This window comes from Geotrypetes seraphini, chromosome 1 (genome assembly GCF_902459505.1).
Source record: "Geotrypetes seraphini chromosome 1, aGeoSer1.1, whole genome shotgun sequence".
NCBI classification, from domain to species: domain Eukaryota; kingdom Metazoa; phylum Chordata; class Amphibia; order Gymnophiona; family Dermophiidae; genus Geotrypetes; species Geotrypetes seraphini.
The window spans coordinates 344252124-344275379 of record NC_047084.1 but is presented as its reverse complement, the minus strand read 5'-3'; the positions used below and the strand labels follow the sequence as shown (position 1 = coordinate 344275379).

At 44.1% G+C, this 23256-nt stretch overlaps 1 protein-coding gene across 5 annotated transcripts in view; it reads left to right on the top strand.

Annotated features, from left to right (window-relative positions):
- LIN54 (lin-54 DREAM MuvB core complex component) overlaps positions 1-8169 on the top strand; it is a 227385-nt gene extending 219216 nt beyond the window's left edge. For all 5 annotated transcript variants that reach the window (XM_033962745.1, XM_033962726.1, XM_033962735.1 and 2 more), the window contains one exon: positions 7731-8169. In XM_033962745.1, coding sequence (XP_033818636.1) covers positions 7731-7932 — 202 coding nt within the window. In that variant the 3' untranslated portion in view covers positions 7933-8169. The remainder of the gene's footprint in view (positions 1-7730) is intronic.
- Positions 8170-23256: the final 15087 nt, after the last annotated feature.

Genomic DNA, 23256 nt, shown 5'->3' with positions numbered 1-23256 from the left:
ACTCCACCGCTCGATAACCCAAAGGACAACCCAACAAAATCAGCACTCAGGATCTAGCAGACTTCTTTCTCAACAAAATCAAAACTGTACAATCAGAGGTAGCCAAATCAATCCCCACTGAGACACACATGCTCAGTACATCTCAACACATCCCTGAACCCACCAAAGCAGACCAGATCTGGACCTCATTCTCCAATCTGTCCATCCCTGACACAAAAAAAACTACTATCCAAACTATCCGTGCGCTGCAACTCCCTAGACAACTGTCCCCCTTACCTTCTCACTGCTGCTCCTGGTCAAATCACCACCTGGATCACCAACTTACTTAGTAACTCACTAAACCAAGGCCACTTGCCAAAGATAATGGGAAAGATTGCCCTCACCCTGATACCAAAATCACCAAAAGCATATCTCTCTTTGGCTTCAAATTATAGACCTATTGCCGGCATACCCATTTTCACAAAAATCATTAAGACCCACATAAGTAAATAACTCACAATTTTCATGGAGCAACACTCATGCCTCCCTCCATCCCAATTCGGATTCCATCAACAACATAGCACAGAGCTTCTCCTCCTCACCTTAATCACAAAACCCATACAACTGCTCAGCACAGGATGCCAAGCAATACCCCTCCAATTCGATATTTCAGCAGCCTTCGACTCAGTTGACCACCATTTACTACTAATAAAACTATCAGAAATAGGCATAACAGGCACAGTGCTAAAATGGTTCTCAGATTTCCTAAAAAACAGAGAATATATCATCAATAAGAGCAGAAAGATCTCCAACCCCTGGAAAGCCTTCTGTGGTGTGCCACTAGGCTCCCCACTCTCCCTCATCCTATTCAATCTCTTCATGAGCTCTCTAGGTAACATCAAATTTGAAGACGAAAGCATAATGTCATACGCAGATGACATTTTTCTCCTTATTCCCATAACCAAAAATCAATCGGACTTACCCAACAAAATCTCACACAATATAGAAAAAATCCAAAATTGGGCAACAACCAACAAACTGAAGCTAAACGCAACTAAAACCAAAGCTCTGTACTTCCACACAGCCCAGCAAATGGCACCTACAAGCATCACCCTTCGATCAGGCAAAACCCTCTCCATAGATGAGTCCTCCAAAATCCTAGGTTGCGTACTGGATTCCACTCTAACCATGGAACCCCAAATATCTAGTCTCCGAAAGAAATCCCTCTACACCCTGAGACAATTAAGACTAATCAGACCTTACTTTCACCAATACCACTTTGCCTTAATCGTACAACTGATGATCCTACCACAACTGGACTACTGTAACTCCATCTACATGGGAATCAACACTGCTCTAATTCACAAACTGCAACTCATCCAAAACACTGCCGTAAGACTTATCTTCAATTTGAGAAAATACGACTTAGTCACAACCTTCATCAAACAAATGCACTGGCTACCCATCCCATCACAAATAACATTCAAAATATTTTGCATCATTCACCGCATACTTTATGGAAACTCTGCGGCCCCACTCATTCAACTCTTCTTAATAGCATGGTCTACTTCCCGCAGAACCCTCAACCGGTTGCTACTAAATCTCCCATCCACTAAAGATCTTTACTATAAACGAGTTTTCCACTATAAACGAGTTTACCTTCCTATGAGTCAAAACTTGGAATGGCCTTACAGAAAAGACCAGAACTTAACCTTTCCACATCATCTTCCGAAGAAAACTGAAAACCCATCTGTTCGATACTTAATCTCCTTTACCCTCTCTTCTCTCCCTTTCTCCTTTCTTCTTCTCTCCTCTCTTTTTCTCTCCCCTTCCTCTCCCTCTTACCTCTCTTTACAGTCTCCTTGAGCCTGTATAGGTCTGAAGTTTCTCAAGGGGCTATGGAGAACTATGCACAAATGGAAAATTAGATAAAGTTAGAGCCATGGCAGCATCTGTAGCTTTCCTTAGATCTACTCCTATTGAGGAAATCTGCAAAGCTTCCACTTGGTCCTCAGTTCACACATTTACCTCATTATTATTTGTATTCTTTTTCCAGACGGGATGACCACTTTGGCCAGGCAGTATTACAAAATTTATTCTCCTGAATTGCCAACACTCCCACCATCCCATTCTGGTTAGCTTGGAGGTCACCGATATGTGAGAATATGCTGCCTGCTTGTCCTGGGATAAAGCACAGGTACTTACAGTAACAAGTGTTATCCAGGGACAGCAGGCAGACATTCTCACAACCCACCCACCTTCCCTGGTTGGCTTCTTAGCTAGCTATCTGAACTGAGGAGACGCTCGCCCTTTCTAAAACTTTCTAAAAGTTCTTCAAGCAAGTCTGCTTATGAAGCTGTCCACATCGGGGCTCCGTGGTTGACATCACCCATATGTGAGAATATCTGCATGCTGTCCCTGGATAACACCTGTTACGGTAAGTTACTGTGCTTTTTTTTCCTTCCATAAAGAGACAAAAATGTTAACTTGACTATAAACCAAAGGTTTATAGTCAAGTAGTCATCTTCTACCTTTGCCCCTCCCCAGTGGCATCTGGAATTCCTCCTCTCCCCTTCCATGAGTTCCCTCCCAACACACGCATTGGCCTACCTGCCCACCCCATCCCCTCTAGGCCTACTGTTTCACTTATTGGTCACCCTGACAGTAGTGGCTCCAATCCCAAAATGACTGATGCGACCTCCAGTTGTAATCTCGCAAGACTTAGCTGGAAGTTACAGCAGCCATTTGCATTGAGAATACGGGCAGGAGTGCATGAGAACACCTCCTGCCCCTGACTCGTCACTAGACTACCAGACACCACAGGGAAGAAAAGAAGTGGAGGAATGCCAGCAGACTCAAGTATAAACCAATATTTACATTTTGGCCCTTTTTTTAGCCAAAAGAAATCTTGGTATATACTCAAGTATATACAGTTTATCAGAATCTGGCATTAAAATGTAACTTGGAAGGTAATCTCTTTTGAAGTAAGCTTTATTCTGATGTGTAAGACACTGATTAGAGAAGGGGTTCTCAACCCAGTCCGGGACACATCAATCCAGTTTGTTTTACAAGATACCCATAATAAATATGCCTAAGAGATTTGCATATAATGGGGGCAATACATACAAATTTATCTCATGGCATAGTCATCATGAATATCCTGAAAACTTGACAGGCTGGGTGTATCCTGAGCACTGGATTTAGAACCCCTGGTTTAGAGTCTCCTGTCTTTCAGTGTGAGATGGGCCTGGGCTTTCTACAAAGGCATTACGTTTGATCCTAAGGAGAAAAGTAATTCAGCTGTCACTAATGCAGCAGCTACTGCCAGCTAAAAAGTATCTTTCAGGGTAACTTCCATCCAGCCTAGCAAAATATCCAATTTGTTACCTGAACATGCAGTAGATTGCCTTAAGGATCAGTGCCTACCGAACATATTTTTTTTCAGTTTCTGGTATAGGAGTACCAAAAAGCAGGGAGGAGATATGGAGGGATGCTGGACCCATAAGTGGGGGAAGAGAGCGCCCACAAAGCAGTGAAGAACAGATGCTAGGGCCTACAATTGGAGGTGGGGGGATGATAGAGTGAGGTGGGAAGGGAGACAAAACTATTTTTACAGTAACTCTCAAGCAACCAAAAACTACAGTTATCTGGCATCCACCAAGCCCCATGGGTGCTGGATAACTGAGAGTTTATTGTACTTACTCATTAAACATGAGGCATTCCTTATCTGAACCCCAGATCAGTCCAGATGCTTGGGTCGTGCTCTTCTGGCAGCAAGTGGAGACTGAAAAGTACTGAACTATAATGCTATTAGTTAAGAACCTTGTGCAGCCCCTTAACAGTCATTATTTCTCACTCTCCAAGAGCAGCCTCTTCTCAAGTATGCTGGGAAAGTTCAATTTTTCTGGCATTTAAAACAAAAAAAGGCAAAAGTTTGAAAGTCAGGCTGTTCAGATTTGAGGAGTTTAACTGTTCTAGGAGCCTTAAGATGTTACACCTGGGGTTTCAGGTTCTCTCTTCTCCCCATCACCCCATTTTTTCTTAGCATTTAAGGGGTAGCTGTTGCATGCCTGGGTCTTTTCCTCACAAAAAGGAAATCTTGAGTTAACTAAGTATTTCTACAACAAACAAAAAAAAAAAGAATGGTATGCTTGGTATGCTTATGTTTCCTCTCTAATTTATTGTTCTGTGAAAACAAAAATCTGTTTTAGTTTTTTTTGGGTGGAGAGAGAAGAGAGATTGTCATTTTGTTTTTGGGTTTTTTTTTTTGTTGTTCTCTTGTATAGTTCTGTTGTTTTTTCTCTCAACGAATCTCTCCCCCCCCTCACTCCGCCAACCCCAGTGTGGTGTCTATTCAGTTGTTTCTTTCTCAGTCCAGTCAGTGAGCTAATAATGTTAGCTGGGCCAGAAAAGTTGAAACAGTTTGCAATTTGTGAGAGAAGATTTTCATACAATCATTGTTGGAGGTATGAGGAGAGTGCAAAAAACTGGACTTCAGCCAGTGGGGAAATCTTGATATTTTTTCAGTGAATTAAGTCACTGATAAAATAATCTACAGAGGAATATTGCTGGAGATTCTCTTTGGTGGACTTGCTTTCTTATGTATGTTTGTGTGTGTGGTTTTTTTTCCTTTTAGTGCAACATTCCCACTAGTGGCTTGGCAACTTCTGTGGAATTTTCTGTCTGTTATAGAGCCTGTTTTGGCAGGAACTACATTTTTTATGCAGTTGCAGTAGTTTATGCCCAAATTGAATCACTTGTGCTCTTATCTTCAGATGCAGCTGTTTTTGACATTGACAGGTTAAACACGGCTAGGAATTCTGAAGCTGAACAGGAGGGTTGTGGGGTTTTTTCCCCTGAGTTTGTCTCATTAATGTATAAAACTTTTTTGTATGAGGAAAGGTTGCAGCAGAAGGTATTTTGAAATCTTTTCCCTAGGAGTCCTAGACTGGAAATGTTAAAAGACCTGGAGGACTTAGCTTCTGTTTCTTCTCTGGAAGATGCTAACTGTTGCTGTTCCAGAGCAATCTCAAAATTTACAGGTCTTTGAGGTTTTGGCCTTGGCGTTACAGGTGGCAGTTTGTGGAAGTTATGTTGCTTAACCTTAGGATACTCTGTCCATTCTTAATATCATACTGCAGAAAGATGTCAATCATAGCTGTTGAACCTTCTCCTCCCAGGAGTCTGCTGCCCCCTTCAGTTTCTCTTTCTGCAAGTGAGCATAAAATGTGTCTTCTGATCTGCTCGGTTTATTTCTTTTTTTATTTTGCGATAGTTTAGTTCTGAGTTTGAGTTGTGTCTTTTTTGTGAAATCAGAGATCCCTTTTGATAAGCATCTATTTATTTATTTTTATTTTTTTAATTTATTCAATTTTCTATACCATTCTCCCAGGAGAGCTCAGAACGGTTTACATGCATTTATTCAGTTACTCAAGCATTTTTCCCTGTCTGTCCCGGTGGGCTCACAGTCTATCTATAGAGCCAATTGTTCATCTGTTGTCTATTGAGGAGTTTCCATTATACCTACTACTTTAAATATTGACTGGCTAAGGGGCTGTACAAAGTTCTTAAATAATGACTTCATTGTTAGTACTTCTCATTCTCCACCTGTTGGCAGGCTAGCATGATCCAATCATCTGGACTGGTCTGTGAAATTAGGAGGTAAGATCAAATGTAGATCAATTAAAACCTAACATTTGAACATTCAGTGGTCACTAATGAGCCCACCTGACAATCTTATCAGCCTGAAAGGTTGAGGCAGGAGGGTGTGCCTTTGCTAGGAGGAGGTATCAGAATTAAAATCTGCCACTTTTTTTTTCAGCTATATGGGCCTTTTTTTACTAAGATGCGCTAACTGATTAGTGTGCGCTAATCGATTCTATGGACGCGTTAGCGTTTAGCGCGCGCTAATCGGTTAGCGCACCTTAGTAAAAGAGGGGGTTAGTATTGGCTAATCCCTAACTGCCACACACAAGCAGTTTTTAAATTTAAAATGACACTGCAGGGCTTGGACTTCTGCCCTTATTTCCTTGTCCTGACTTCCCTTCCTGTCAGGAAAGACAAGCCACCCAAGGGAAGCAGAGTGACCATTTCCTTGTCCAGTTTCTTGTTACTGTAGTACATGGAGCATGTATGGTTGGGCAGACTGGATGGACCATTTGGGTCTTTATCTGCCGTCATCTAATATAATAAAACGCTAGGCCGCACATGCGCACTCCCTATGCGTGCGCCGGTTTTCCGTGAGCTGTAGCGACCCGCATGTAGGAGTGCGCATGCGCGCGAATTTCCTGAGGCGGCTGTTGGCTTAGCGGCGGGTTAGAGACAGTGTCATTCCTCAGGTCCCCCTTCCCCCCCTACTCTCCCTCCCAACCCGAGCAGAGGCACAGCCGACAAACGTACCCGGGGCCGAAGGACCAAGGCTTTAGCTGAGAGTTACGGGTATCTTGAACCAGCACTTCCGCTCCTCTTTCTCTGGCCATGAGGTGCAGGGATCAGATTAAATACATTACGACAAGGCGAACAGGGCCATACCGAAGCTCCGACTTGAACTGCCAGTTGGCCGGCTCCCTTGCCGGAGTTATTTTTTCAGTTTAAAGGTGCCGCCGCGGCTCCTGTCACGAGCTGCACCTGCTTCAAAGAAGACTTCTAATGCAGGCGGGGATCATTAGAGGAGCTGCCGCGGCACCTTTAAACTGAAAAATAGCTCCGGCAAGGGAGTTGGCCAGATCACCACGGAAGCCACTCCCCCCCTTCCGCCCTCTCTCTGTCTGCAAAAAAAAAAACTACAACAACCCCAACAATCGCTGGCATGTAGGGGGAAAGGGGAGCTTGCAACAATAAAAACTCCCGATGCCCGCGACTGTGACCCCCCCCAAAAGTAAACTCCCCTGGAGCAAGGGGGGAGAGGGAGATCATTCCCATCTGTCCGAAGAAGGAACCGGCAGATTAGACGGTCAGCTGAGGGTAGGAGCAAGGGAATCAATCATGAGATGAGGGTGGAGGACAAGGAGGAGAATGATAGTTGGGTGGGGGCGGAAAGAGATGCCTGATTGGGAGTTGGGGCCTGGATTGGTGAGGAGAAGAGAGACATGGGATAGCCACTAGAGAGAGAGGCTTTGGGCTGGTAAGAGAAGCAGGCATTTGGAGTACAGGTAGGAGAGAGAGAGTGCATGGATGGGGTGGCCCACCCCCACCTCAGCGAACGAGAGCTAAAGGAACCCCTCCCCTCCCCCGCCAGGAGTGTGCGGGCAACTGACCACAGCTGGATTGAGGAAAGGGCAAGGGATCCCTTAGCTGGCACCGCTGGAAGGCAGCTCCAGTGAAGGTCTGGGCAGGGAGAGCGACAGAAAGAAAAAAAGATAGAAAGAAAGAAAGAAAGATAGCGGGAGGAAGAAAGAAAGATAGAAATAAAGAAAGAAACATAGGGCAGGGAGAGAGACAGAAAGAAAAAAGATAGACGGGCCAGGGAGAGAGACAGAAAGAAAGGAAGAAAGAGACAGGGGGGCAGGAGAAAGACAGACAGACATCTATTCTAGCACCCGTTAATGTAACGGGCTTAAACACTAGTTTACTATGTTACTGTGTATCTTTTCTGCCCTGCTCCTAGGTTTCACCAAGCCTTATTCACTACACCAATATTCTGGTGCTTCTAAGTTTAAGGTAAAAGAACCAAACAAGAACATTTGAAGTAGTCCTGAAGCCTCTCCTTATTAATTTAGGTATTGATTTTATTTTTGATATTTTATTTTCAGGCTGCCATTTACATTTGTCACCAAGGAAGTTGCTGAAGCTACATGCGACTGCCTCTTGGCACAGGCAGAGCAGGCTGAGAAAACAGGAAAATCAAAAGCGGCTGCAGAGCGCATGATACTGGAGGAATTTGGACGGTGTCTTATGAGAGTTATTAATTCGGCAGGGAAAGCCAAAAGCGACCCTTGCCCCCTAACCAGCTAACTCTTGCACATTAAACAATGCTAAACCTGGAACTCAAAGCACAGGGGACTCTTCAGGACAGGGGTCTGTGAGGACTAAAACTCCTTTTTTAACAGGAGAAGATCTGCTGATATTTCACCATGTTCACTTAGTGCTTGTTTTAGATGGACTTGCTACATTTAATATTGAAGCAAGAGGAGATTTTATGAAGCAATCACTTCTTTTAAATTTTGCAGGTAAATCTTCTACTTATGACGATACCCGGTGGTGAATTTCTTTTTCCTTTTTGATGTTATCAGTTTTAGCTTTCTGCCCGAGAGATGTGGTCACTCTTCCCCACTTTCCTTTCTTCTCTACAGAAATAAAACTGACTGAAAGGTAGTGCAGTGTGTGATGGTGCACTGCAAGCATCATGTAGTTCTCATGAAAAATAGAGCAAGAGGGAAAAACATTAAAAACTTGCATTTTTTAAAGGGGGAAAATTGATTTAATGGCAATATGCTAATGTTATCAGTCATAGGAAACTGGATTCCAAGGGGGGGAAAAAGGATACCGTATTTATTAGTCCCTCACAGTTACAGAAAAAAAATTCCAGTAGTGACAATTTTTTCTATCCTGGTGATCCATTGTGAGCTGCCTTTGCCTCTCTATCCTGAGATTATTAACTTGAAAGAAATAGTGAGCTGTTATATTATGGCAGGACACTACCTGAAGAGGACATTGTAGAATATTGACAAGTTCCTGATAGAATGCATTAAAGTCAGGATTGCTGCTGGCCGATCGTGGAACAACGATCGATGCGCTACCAAGTTTGCATGCAAATGATTTGCACGCAAACCCGACAGATCAATCGCTCATTGAGCAATTGACACATGCTCAGAGCCCTAACGCACAATCTGCCCCATTAAAAAAAAGAAGCCCCGTGACCCCCCGCCCCCCCATGACAGCGAAAATGGCAGGAGGGATGCCTATTCCCTCCTACCTGGCCAAATACCCCCGTGCCATGCCCCCACCCATTCCTAGACCCCAAGCCACCAATCCTCCTCAACCGTCCCATCCCTTCCCCCCTCCTCCTGAAAAAAGGATGCCCATTCCCTCCTGCCACCGGAAGTTCTCCTGAACCCCATTCCTGCTCCCTGAACACCCCCCCCCCCCCGGTACCTTTGCTAGACGGGAGCTGGATGGAAGCATGTCCCTCCAGCTCCAAGACCCGCCCATGGAAAATGACAGGTCTTCCCCTCTCCAGTGCACCATGTGATGCACGGGGAGGAGTCTAAGGCCCTGATTGGCTCAGACGCCTAAGGCCCCATGGGGAGGGGCCTAAGGTCCTGATTTGCTCAATGTCAGACCTTAGGCCCCTCCCTGTGCATCACATGGGATACAGAGGGAGAAGCCTAAGGCCCTGATTGGCTCAGACACAAAATATCTGTGCCATTGAAAAAAAATGTTTAAAAAAAACCCAGGTACACCTGTCGGTTACACAGTTACCGACAGATCTAGACCAATTGTTTTTTTCCGATAGCTAAAACCCCTGGGTTTTGTTTTGTTTTGGTTTTTGCATAGCCATGCGATGTTAGTGCATCAATCGCTAGGCTACTTTGCATGGCCAGATCGTAAAATGGACGATCGAGGGGAAAAACATGCAGTTAGCCGTTTTGTGCATCGGGTTAGTAAAAGCGATCATTGCTAAAGCTGTGAAAACAGGTTTAGCGACAATCGCTGGCTTTAGTAGATCTAGCCCAATGTGATTGTGGGAGTAAGAAATGTGAGCACTTCAGAAGATGAAGCCCATAGTTTGCGAGTAGGTAGAATAATTTAATGAGATTGCTTGGCAAACAGATGCAAAGGCTATAGTATAACCTGCATTAGCACATACCGTGATTATACTTATCTGTTCCCTCTGGGTTGAAGTTTTATACTTGACCAGTGTTGAAGATCTGCATAATGCTGCCTCTTGGCTGGGGTTGTCTTGATAATATTGTATTTTCATGTATATAAAACATGTTATATGCATTTTTACAAACCGTACATACAAGCTCTGTGCTATATGTGTGGGTGCACTATACCAATATATGTTTACAAAGACATGCTAATTGCAAAATCAGCAAATTTGTTTTTAAGGCTTTCTTTGAGGTTGTTATTTTTTAGGTTTTGTGCGGTAATAATGCCTGCAAGAGCCTAAAAAGAGAAGCCTTAAAAATAAATGCATTAGTTTGGCAATAGGCGTGCCTTAGAAAAATAAACTGGTATAGTGTGTGCTATATGCATGGGTGTGTTATATCAGTTTTTATAGTTTGCGTGCAGTATATATTTATGTATATTATACACATGGACATGTTATATGTGTAAAAATACAGTACTTCCAGGCCAGAAGGGTGAAGGTCTGGATGGTTCCCCTTTATTTTTAAAGGGTTTACTCTAGAGCAGGGATGTCAAAGTCCCTCTTCGAGGGCCGCAATCCAGTCAGGTTTTCAGGATTTCCCCAATGAATATGCATTTAATACATAAAATATAACTAGACGGGTTTTTTAAATTTAAATATACTGTATTTTTATTAAATAACACAAATCTTAACACTATATTATACATTAAACATAAATGAATCCATATTGCACTTTCAGTTACTAAAATCTGTATTATCCCACAATACAGTGGAAGAAAGCCTGGAGCTTGTACTCAGTCCATTCACAAGCCTTTTCTGATGAAAATAAAGCTATTCCACATCATAGTCTGTGTGTATTGTTTCATTTCTCCAGTATTCTTCAATGTTCCAACAAGCATACATTGATTCTTAGACAAAGCTGTTATAATGCCTTCTCACTCCAATTCAGACTGTGTCCGTCCAGCCAGCCCAACGTAGCACCACGTTTCGCTATTACAGCGTCTTCAGGAGCTAAAACTGGCAGGTTTTCAACTTCTTTATTGCTTTATTTCATTATTGATTAGCACCTGCATGGGTTTACAAGCCCACTCTCCTCTCAGACAGGATACAGTCTTCAGGGAGAATGGCCTTGTGAACCCATGCAGGTGCTAATCTATAATGAAATAAAGCAATAACGAAGTTGAAAACCTGCCAGTTTCAGCTCCTGAAGACGCTGTAATAGCGAAACATGGTGCTACGTCAGGCTGACTGGACAGTCTGAATTGGAGTGAGAAGGTATTATAACAGCTTTATCTAAGAATCAATGTATGCTTGTTGGAACATTGAAGAATACTGGAGAAATGAAATAATACACACAGACTATGATGTGGAATAGCTTTATTTTCAACAGAAAAGGCTTGTGAATGGACTGAATACAAGCTCCAGGCTTTCTTCCACTGTATTGTGGGATAATACAGATTTTAGTAACTGAAAGTGCAATATGGATTCATTTATGTTTAATGTATAATGCTTAACTGTTTAAGATGGTGTGACCTAACCTTTATCTTGTGTCCATGACCCTCACCATTTGTCAGTGTATGCTTCAGCCTTATGAGTTACATATATTAAGTATAGCTTATCAAGTGCTGCTTCTGTATTTTGATTTCAGAAATTACTGGAAAGTCCTTATAAATCCACTTAGGCATTAAACCAAAGCCTAATCTCTATTATAATTCCACACAAACTCTATTATCCCAGGACAAGCAGGCAGCATATTCTTAACGTATGGGTGACGTCACCGACGGAGCCCCGGTACGGACCTTTTTAACTAGAAAGTTCTAGTTGGCCGCGCATGCGCGAGTGCCTTCCCGCCCGACGGAGGAGTGCGTGGTCTCCAGTTTCTTCGTTTCCGCGGAGCGAAGAAGACGCATGTGCTTTCAACGGCCGTTGAAAACTCGATTTTTTGCCTTCCCGCTCGCGATTTTTGATTCCTTTTTGTTTTAATTTCTCTTGTCTTTCGACTAAATTTCCTAAAAAAAAAAAAAAAAAAAACCTCGTGTCTTTTTTCCTTCGTTTTTGCAGCCGGCCCCGGCTGGGCCTGTTGTAATCATCCAAGCCTCCGGGTTTGATTTCGCGGAGGCCGTGTTTCCCTTCATGCCCCCTCAACCGGGCTTCAAGAAGTGCCAGCGGTGTGCACGCCCGATCTCTCTCACTGACCCACACAACTGGTGCCTTCAGTGTTTGGATCCAGAGCATCGGGCGGACTCTTGCACCCGCTGTGCTACCCTAAAGAAACGCACTCTCAAGAACCGGCAAATACAACAAAATATTCTTTTCGGTACCGGTTCTACCATGGACCAGGCCCCGACGTCGACGGCACCGCCGAAATCGGCACCGACCACATCGACGACGCCTGATCTTCCTTCGGGGTCGACATCGCAAGGTAAGCCGGCTAAGAAGCCTCCCACTTCCCTTGAGCGCCCTCCAGTTACCGCGGTGACCCCGGTCCTTCCGGCGTCCCGCCGACCCCGTAAACGCTCCGCTCCGATCTCGGTGAGTGCCTCGTCATCGGCCTCCTCATCGCCGGAGCGTCGAGCAGCACCAGTGGTACCGAAGAAAACTAAAACGGTACCGGTGCCCCCATCTCGACCATCCTCCAGGACAAACTCCAGGAGCAGCTTCAACAGCAACTCAAACAGCTCCTTCCGACCCTACTGGCACCGCTCCTTCCGGTACCGGTCCAGCCCGAGCCTCGCACCGCTCCACCGGTGTCCACCCCCTCGGTACCGATGGACACTTCCATGCCGGTCTTATCTGCCCAGCCTGCACTTCAGACTTGCGCTGCAGAGGACCCCTCCCAGTCCCAAGATCGACACCGGTCGTCTCGGGATCGGGATCGGCACCACTCTTCCCATGACAGGGATCGACGCCGGTCTTCATCTCCCGGCACCGTATCCATGCGATCTGGCAAGTCCCTTTCTAAAACCCGCCATACTGAGCCGGCCATCAGGGACCCAGACTTATGGGAGCAATCCCCACTTGGTACCGAGGAGGATGCCTCTTCTACAGATGAAGAACCCTCCATGGCTGAATCCACCTCCAAACCCGAGCAATCCTCCTTCACTAAATTCCTTCGGGAGATGTCGGCGGCTCTTTCCATACCACTTGAGTCCGACTCCAAGAAGTCCCAGGCCTTTTTAGAAGCCTTGGACTTCGACCAACCTCCCAAGGAATTTCTTAAACTTCCCGTACATGATATCCTACGGGAAACCTTTTATAAAAATTTGGAGAATCCCCTTACTGTTCCAGGTGCCCCTAGAAAACTGGACAGTTTATACCGGGTCATCCCTATTCCGGGATTTGATAAACCCCAATTGCCCCATGAGAGTCTCTTGGTTGAATCCACTCTCAAAAAATCTCAAGGCTCCAGTGTTTATGCCTCCACCCCTCCTGGCAGAGAGGGGAAAACAATGGATAAATTTGGAAAGCGCCTATACCAGAATGCCATGCTGGCTAACAGAGCCAACAACTACACCTTTCATTTTTCATTTTATATGAAACACCTGGTGCAACAACTTTCTGCTCTACAAAAGTATATACCTGAACGCAAGGTTCCACTGTTTCAACAGCAAATTTCCAACCTCCTCCAGCTCAGAAAGTTCATGGTGCGCTCCATTTATGATTCCTTCGAGCTCACTTCCCGAGCTTCGGCTCTGGCAGTAGCCATGCGACGCCTTGCCTGGCTGAGGGTGTCTGATCTTGATGTGAATCACCAAGACCGCCTCGCCAACGCGCCCTGTCTTGGCGATGAACTTTTTGGGGAGTCTCTGGATACCACAACACAAAAACTTTCGGCTCATGAGACTAGATGGGACACCCTCATTAAGCCTAAAAAGAAGACTCCGCCTGCACGTCCATACAGACCTCAGTCCTCTTACCAACGTCGTTTTTCTGCTAGGCCGCTTAACCCTCCTCAACAACAATCTCGTCGGCCTCGCCAACAACAGCACACTCAGGCTCGATCTCAGTCTCACCAGACAACCAAGCCTCCCCCTCAGACTAAACCCCCGCAGCCCTTTTGACTCCGTTCTCCAGGGCATAGCCAGTCTCCAACCGTCGATGCCTCTTCCTCAACCTATCGGAGGCCGCCTCACCATCTTTCTTCAACGCTGGGAGGCCATCACATCAGACCTGTGGGTTCTCAACATCATCCGTCACGGATACTCACTAAGGTTCCAGACTCTTCCTGTAGACCATCCTCCCGTAGAGTCTGCTTCTCACTCCTCCCAAACTCCGCTCCTCCTCAGGGAGGTCCAATCCCTCCTCCTCCTCAATGCCATCGAAGAAGTTCCTCCAGACCAAAGAGGCCAGGGATTTTACTCCCGCTACTTCCTGGTACCCAAAAAAACGGGAGATCTTCGTCCCATCCTAGACCTCAGGAACCTCAACAAGTGTCTGGTCAAGGAAAAGTTCAAAATGCTTTCCCTTGCCACACTTTACCCTCTTCTATCTCAACACGACTGGCTATGTTCCCTGGACCTCAAGGAGGCCTACACTCACATTCCAATCCATCAGACTTCACGTCACTACCTTCGATTCCAGATACAGAATCACCACTATCAGTACAAGGTACTGCCTTTTGGTCTAGCATCATCACCCAGGGTGTTCACCAAATGCCTGATTGTGGTAGCGGCTTTTCTCAGGTCCCACACCCTACAGGTGTTCCCCTACTTGGACGATTGGTTGGTAAAAGCGACAACATCTCCACTTGTGCTCCAAGCCACTCATCAAACCATCTCTTTCCTCCATCTCTTGGGATTCGAGATCAATTATCCCAAGTCGCATCTGCTTCCCACACAACGCCTTCAGTTCATCGGAGCGGTTCTCGATACCAACCAGATGAGGGCGTTCCTTCCTGCCGACCGGCACCGCACCCTCCTTCACCTTTGTCGACAGGTGCTTCTCCATCCATCCATCCCTGCTCGGCAGATGATGGTCCTTCTGGGTCACATGGCCTCGACAGTCCATGTGATTCCTCTGGCACGACTCCACCTCAGGATACCTCAATGGACCCTTGCCAACCAATGGTCACAGACCACGAATCTTCTTTCTCATCCCGTCTCTGTGACATCATCTCTTCAGCAATCTCTTCAATGGTGGTTGAACTCCTCAAATCTTTCCAGGGGACTTCTCTTTCATCCACCCCCCCACTCCATGGTCATAACCACGGATGCTTCCCCCTATGCATGGAGGGCTCACTTGGGCGATCTCCGCACCCAGGGACTCTGGACCCCTCAGGAGCGTCAACATCACATCAACTTCCTGGAGCTCAGAGCCATGTTTTATGCTCTCAAGGCTTTCCAGCATCTCCTCTACCCCCAGGTTCTTCTCCTGTGCACGGACAATCAAGTCGCCATGTACTACATCAACAAGCAAGGCGGCACCGGATCTCGTCCCCTTTGTCAGGAGGCCCTCCGAATCTGGACATGGGCCACGGCCCACAATCTTTACCTCAAAGCTGTCTATATCCAGGGCGAACAGAACTCCCTGGCCGACAGTCTCAGCCGCATCCTTCAACCTCACGAGTGGACTCTGGATCCTCCCACACTCCACTCCATCTTTGCTCGCTGGGGCACCCCGCAGGTGGACCTATTTGCAGCTCCTCACAACCATCAGCTGCCCCAGTTCTGTTCCAGACTCTTCTCTCCACATCGTCTGGCCCCGGATGCATTCCTGCTCGACTGGACGGATCGGTTCCTCTATGCCTTCCCTCCACTTCCTCTGATGTTGCGGACCTTGTTCAAACTCCGCAAGGACAGGGCCACCATGATTCTCATCGCCCCTCGGTGGCCCAGACAGCACTGGTTCTCCCTCCTGCTTCAGCTTCAGCTCAGCTCCAGGGAGTCCATTCCTCTTCCTGTATTTCCTACTCTGCTTACTCAGCAGCATCAGTCTCTACTGCATCCCAATCTGTCTTCCCTCCACCTGACAGCTTGGTTTCTCTCGGGCTGACCTCTCCAGAGAACCTATCTCATCCTGTCCGTCGCATTTTGGATGCCTCCAGGAAACCCACCACACTCCAATGTTACCAACAGAAGTGGACCCGGTTTTCCTCTTGGTGCCTCCTGCATCATCACAACCCCACCTCATTGGCGGTGGAGACCGTACTGGACTATTTCCTCTCTCTGTCTAATGCTGGCCTCAAGTCCACCTCAATCAGAGTCCACCTCAGTGCCATCACTGCTTTTCATGAGCCTATCCTCGGAAAACCTCTCACGGCTCATCCTCTGGTTTCCCGGTTCATGCGAGGCCTCTTCAATATCAAACCACCTCTACAGCCTCCTCCGGTCGTCTGGGACCTCAACGTGGTTTTGTCAGCCCTCATGAAACCTCCCTTTGAGCCTCTTGCTACCACTTCACTCAAACTTCTCACATGGAAGGTGCTTTTCCTCATTGCCATCACCTCTGCCAGGAGGGTCAGTGAGCTGCATGCTCTGGTCGCCGATCCACCGTTCACTGTTTTTCACCATGACAAGGTGGTTATGCGCACCCATCCTAAATTCCTCCCCAAGGTGGTTTCAGCCTTTCACCTCAACCAGTCCATTGTGCTGCCTGTCTTCTTCCCAAAACCCCATTCTCATCCTGGGGAACAGGCATTACACACGCTGGATTGTAAGCGTGCCCTTGCTTACTACCTTGACCGTACCAGGGCTCACCGCTCCTCTCCTCAGCTTTTTCTAACCTTCGACCCTAACCGTCTGGGTCATCCTGTCTCTAAACGAACGCTGTCCAATTGGCTTGCTGCCTGTATTGCGTTCTGTTATGCTCGGGCCGGCCTGTCACTGGAAGGAGCTGTCACGGCCCATAGGGTCAGAGCTATGGCTGCTTCTGTGGCTTTCCTCCGTTCCACGCCTATTGAGGAAATCTGCAAGGCGGCCACTTGGTCTTCAGTTCACACATTCACTACTCACTACTGTCTGGATACCTTCTCCAGACGGGATGGACACTTTGGTCAATCTGTGTTACAGAATTTATTTTCCTAATGGCCAACCATCCCTCCTCCCTCTCTGTTAGCTTGGAGGTCACCCATACGTTAAGAATATGCTGCCTGCTTGTCCTGGGATAAAGCACAGTTACTTACCGTAACAGGTGTTATCCAGGGACAGCAGGCAGATATTCTTACGACCCTCCCACCTCCCCGGGTTGGCTTCTTAGCTGGCTTATCTTAACTGGAGACCACGCACTCCTCCGTCGGGCGGGAAGGCACTCGCGCATGCGCGGTGCGGCCAACTAGAACTTTCTAGTTAAAAAGGTCCGTACCGGGGCTCCGTCGGTGACGTCACCCATACGTTAAGAATATCTGCCTGCTGTCCCTGGATAACACCTGTTACGGTAAGTAACTGTGCTTTATAACTTCTTAACTCATGGTGGCCCCATACAGAAATCAAGCACGCTAATAGCCCTTGATGATAGATAAGCATTGTTATTAGAGTGTGCAAATGTTGGATCTACTGTATCCTTGACATCTATGTGAAAATCTCACACCTAAGTTATTCTATTTACCCAGTGTCTTGGCTTCTGCATTTGAAGTGCTCATATTTCTTGCTCCGCCCCCCCCCCCCCCACACAAAAAAAACTCATCCCACCAGGTGCTTGCTAACATTCCAGAGTGCCCCCTTCAGGTAATTTCCCATAATAATAGTTGCAAACAATTTGGCAAAAAAATGAATTAAATCTAATCAGGTGCAATAATTTATTCTTGAGACCTTTTTCTGCATGACTTTTTTTTTGTGTATAAATCTGGCATTACTGAAATGTGCTGTAGCTCTCTAATTTTTTCACTGCCGACATGGCTAGCAGCTGTGTAGAGACACATGAGTTTTCATACTGCAATACCATCTACTCTAGAATGTAGATCATCTTCAAAACGTACATCTAGATAAGAATTCCACCTCAGTTTGAGGTACAGTATATAAAACCAATATATAAAACCTTTGTTGGAGCAACACAACAAATTGGATACACTTGGAGTCATTACATACATGCTTTAAATTCTGGAATTGAAAAAGATTGATGTAGCAGGCCAAGCAGATGTATCGATGTGAGTCATTCAGTGTCGGTGTTCAGTGACTTCAAAACAAAGGAGAAAGTCCAACTTTGTCTGCAGAAAAAACCAAGCAGGAGAAACAAACAAAACTGCCGACTGTGTACAAGATGCAGGCAAAAATTTATTGTACCAAAATTAAAATGCAAATAAGTAAAATAAAACCTTATTTGCATTTTAATTTTGGTACAATAAATTTTTGCCTGCATCTTGTACAGTCTGCAGTTTTGTTTGTTTCTTCTGGTGTTCAGTGACTTCACATAAGCATTTCTGACAATTACAGTCAGACCCAAAGAGTAGAAAACAGCCACAGGAGCAATATTCCTAGGAACCTACATGGGGGTGTGACACCTTTCTACTCAGCTGGAGTTGTTCCAGGTAGATAGACAGGAATCGGGGATCCATGAGTAGGCTAGTGCAAACACAAATTAGTTGATCTCTTACGCATGATTATGTAAACCAAACATCTGAATAGCACAGAAAAGATGATATTCTTACATATGACTGATGAAAGGGATTTCTTTCATTCAGGCTTGACAAACCCAAAGATTAGTTCTGAAACCTCATCCCTCATAGTCAGTATTCCTGTCTCAGGACTGGACAGCTTATCTGTCCAGGTAGGCTAGAGCTTTATACAAACCATTAAGTCCTTCTCATCTCTGACAGCTGGCTTTTCCAATTTGTAAATGAAAGCTACAGAATACGCTTATTTTAAATCCACCAAATTGCCCACTGAATGATGATTTACATTTCCAAATACACTGGGATTTACTACAAATAAAGGTCTTCTCCTTTTTGTAGACCAATACCATTTAACTAATCCAACTGTAGAAGAAAGTGCGTGGATAAAGAACGTTTTTATTTTTAAAATTGTCAAAGTTTATGCAATATTTAAGAGGCAGTTTATTAAAAAAATACTGATTTTTCACTGTAAATGCTAGTGGAGGTGGGACATGAAGGGGGGGGATGTCACTGATCATTGTGAAAGCATCTGCCTAAGACCTGAGCTACATCTGATTGGCCAGAGATACATTGCATCACTGGATTCCAGTTCCATAATGGCAATGTTCTGAAACAATTTACATAATTCATCTAAAGTTTGCTCCAATAAAAGGGCTTTATATAATGGGTTATTGATCCCATTGAAAAATAGGGTTTAATAACCATAGATAAAGAAGTATTTTAATGTCTGGTTCCCATTGTTTTATGCAGTACATATTTTAAAATGTAAATTAGCTTGTGAATTTGTTTTAAGGGAGCATCACTATCCCCCCTCTTTTTTTTTTTTTTAACAAAACTAGCATGGTTTTTAGCACTTGCCACGGTGGTAGCAGCTCTGACACTCATAGAATTCCTGAGTGTTGGAGCCATTAACGCTTTGGCAGGCATTAAAAACCATGCTACGGTTTTGTAAAAAAAAAAAAAGGGGGGGGATATATTTGCTTGCTAAGTTTGCTAGACAAAATGATGTGTGTCCAAGAGTTTGAAAGAAAAACAATTAAAATGTCAATCATTTGCACACAGTGCAAAGATTAAAATGTAGAGTTGCCTTAAAACAAAGCAAAATCAAAAATATACATGGACATCTGAAACTCAGAATAGACCAGTGTTCCCCAAGTCACTCTTGGAATACCCCCTTGCCAGTTAGGTTTTCAGGATATCCACAATGAATATGCATGAGATTGATTTGTATACATTACCTCCATTGTATGCAAGCCTCTTTCATGCATATTCATTGTGGATATCCTGAAAACCTGACTGGCAAGGGGATACTCCGGAACCAACTTGGGAAACACTGGAATAGACTATTATCTTGTTATTGGGCATATTATTTCTGCTAGGGTCAGATAGCTTTGCAATTTGAGTTTAGTAACAAAAACAATTACAATATGGTTTCATAAGACTTCATGCCTTGAAATGTTGGTAGATAATTCACTAGAAAACAATGGTGTCATTAAGAAATCGTCATTAAGAAATCGCTTCAGAAACTTTGAGCTGCTACCACTGTCATTATTTTAAGGGCCACATCCGATTTGGGTTTTGTTTTTTTTGCCATGGGTGAAGCGATATATTGTAAACCTTTATCTTTTTAGTGCTGTTGCCTTTGTGCTTCAGATACCACTGCTCTGCTATGTCTTCTGCTATAAACACTAATGTCAGCAGCTAATGTCAGCATCCCTTTTTAATTCTGTAAATATTCCTTTCAGTGTCTACATCTGATTATAATTGGGTTTTTTTTTAAGTAGTAAGCTTTGTGCAAATCCCAAACCTTTGGAGTAGCATAGAGTACTCTCTAGCCAGTAGGACCACCTAGGATATGGCCATTTGCAAAGGGATGCAAGAGAAAACTAGCTAAAATGCATTGGAAAAGGTATTAGTGCTAGGTAAATTTTGTCTTGTCTCCACATTCAGCTTCTACAGGATGCAGTGTTTAGGTGGAAACTAGATTTTAAGATTTCTCTTGGCCTTATACAATCCATACTTTTCATTTTCCACAGGGTTTCAAAATAATACATGCATTTTTATATAATCAAACTAGAACAGGTGGATAAAACTAGCTGAGTGTGATGGATTAAATGTAGGGCAAATGACCTTAACGTTTTTAGTTCTTAAGCTGTTCTTTACAGATTTTTTAGCCTTTGGGGGATCAATCATGGTCTTGACTATGTATGATCAGTATCCTTGCTATTACAGTAGCACCACAAATGATCTTGCAAAACTTTCACCACTCATTTGGATGCAGAGGCAAATGTTGTATTTGTGGCATGTTGTAAGCATGGTGATGCCCAGAACCTGAGCTCCATCTTAGGGTTTTTTTCAAGCTTTTATTTTGTTTATGAATGAGTTTATTACTGAAACACCAACAGGCAGTGCATGTTCTGTGTGGATCTTAAAACAAGCTATTTGTGTATTTTAAATTCTGCCTAGAGCTAGGCCAGAGTTGTTCAGTCACTTAGGGTCTGATTCTATAAATGGTGGCGTAATTGAGGCTACCTAGCGATTCCTAACTAAAATCCATGCCTAACTTAAATTCGATCAATTAGCTTAAATGGTGTCCTAATTGACCATGCCAATAAACAATTGATTTAAAATAAGTTAGGTGTGGAATTCTGTGCAGCACCTAAGTGCCTATCTGAAAAGTAGATATGGTTAACTTAGACATCGCTAGGCATTTGAGTTGGAAAACCCTGTCCTAATATACTGGTGCCTAGCGACGCTTAAGCATGCCTAGGAGCCATTAGGCGTGATTTATAAATGGCGCCTAGCTGTTGATTGACAACCGTGTCAAGCAGTACAGGAGCCATTTATAGAATCAGGTCCTGAGGCTGCGATAGCGGTTTTAGCGCGCGCTAACACCAGCATTGAGCTGGTGTTAGTTCTAGCTGCGTAGCGCGGATTTAGTGCACGCTAAAAACGCTATCGCAGCTTAGTAAAATGAACCCTAAAAGATACACACAATGGGCTCCTTTTACAAAGCCACCTTAACGCGTGGAATAGCAAGTGCTAAATTGCCGTGCGCGCTAGCCGCTACCGCCTCCTTTTGAGCAGGCGGTAGATTTTCAGCTAGCGTGCGCTAATCCGGTGCGTGCATTAAAAATGCACTTTCAAATGCTAAAAGACAACTTACTTGGTTGAGGAAAGGGAACTTGGAATGAGCATTGGCCACAATTTATTTTACAACACAAGTAAGCCTTAAGCCTATGTCTTTGTTTTCTATTAATAGAAACTTTATGCCAGATCTTAGTTGAGTATTTTTTTCCTTACAAATGCTAAACTTAATCATTTATAATAATTTAAGAAATAATTCACATTGTGCATGGGTGCTGGGCTTTTCAGACGGTGTGAAAAACAACCATGTTAGAATTCTCAAACTTTATTTCGAGTTTAAATTTCTCTAAAATTATCAGAACATTTTATTTTTTTTTCAAGAGAGATTACTATATGTGTGCATTTGTATATTCTGTATATAATATAGACACATCCTCATCCGTGCTGTTTTAATGCAGGATTTCAGAAGTTGGAGTTTCTATTCTGTGCAATAGAGATTTCTAGCAGAGTCCATTTGTGAAGCTGATCCTGTCTTGTGATGGCCTGTGCATCACTATATATGTACATTAATGTCATAACCTAAAATCTATTATGACTTAAAGTAATGTTGATGCAGTAACTTTAAGGGCACAGCAGGGTATGGACATCTACTTTTAGCGACTCAATTGTTTTGTGTAGTGATATTGTATAAATGTAAATTAGATTTATGTGGATAAAGTAATACCTAATCAAGTTATTTTCAAAACAAATTGCAATATGTTTTCTTCTATCTAGGAATAGAAGTTGTGTGTTTTGTATATATTCTGTAGTTTATTCTAATGGCACCATTCGTAATGTGTATTTATACATTGTTCTGGGAAGGAGAAAGATCTAGACAGATATACAAGGGTCATTTCATAAATAATGCACTTTTTTTTTTTTAATTTACATGTTTTATTTTTTTTTTCCAAGTATTTCTTTACAGTCCTTCAATATAGTCATCTTGCTTTGCAATGACCGAGTCCCAATGTCCGGAAAGCTTCATTATTCCATCCAATACACCGTTTTTGTTCAGTTGCTGAATGGCTCGGGTAACGGCAGAAGAAAGCTCTTCCAGAGATGCAAAAAATGTCCACGCATAGGTTGTTTCAACTTTGGTAAAAGATTGAAGTCTGGTAGACTCATGTCTGGACTGTAGGGGAGCATGAGGTAATACTTCCCAGCCGTATTAACATATTAACAATGACGACATTACCTATGTGCGGGCGAGCGTTGTCATGAAGAATGAGTGGCCCAGCCAAGAGCAACTGAGGTCGGGTTTTGTGCATTTGTCTGTGATGATGATGCCTTCATGATCATAAGCAAAAATCATTTGTTTGACTTTTGATTGAGCTCGTTGAAATTTTTGAGGAGAAAATGGAGCTCTCTACTTGTTGGACTGTGATATCAGCTCCAGTTCAAAGTTTCTGACCATGTTTCATCAATAGCAACAATGCGATTCAAGAATGCCTGACCTTCAACGTCAAATCTTTGTTTTAGCACGGTTGCATTATCCAGGCATCTCTGCTGCTGCTCAGCAGTCAAGAACTGGGGTACCCATCTCACAGAAATTTTTTTCTTTTAAATCATTTGTCAGAATTCATTATACTTACGTCAGAAAGTTCTTCACTTGCCACATGATGATCTTGTTCAAGAGCATCAGCCACGAGTTTCACACATCGTTCATCGGTTGTTGATTTCGGCCTTCCTGGTCTTGCATCATTTATGCTCACATGACCACTCCGAGAACGAGTTACCCACTGAGAAATTGTACTACGGTCCACTGTTAACTCACCACAAACTTGACATAACG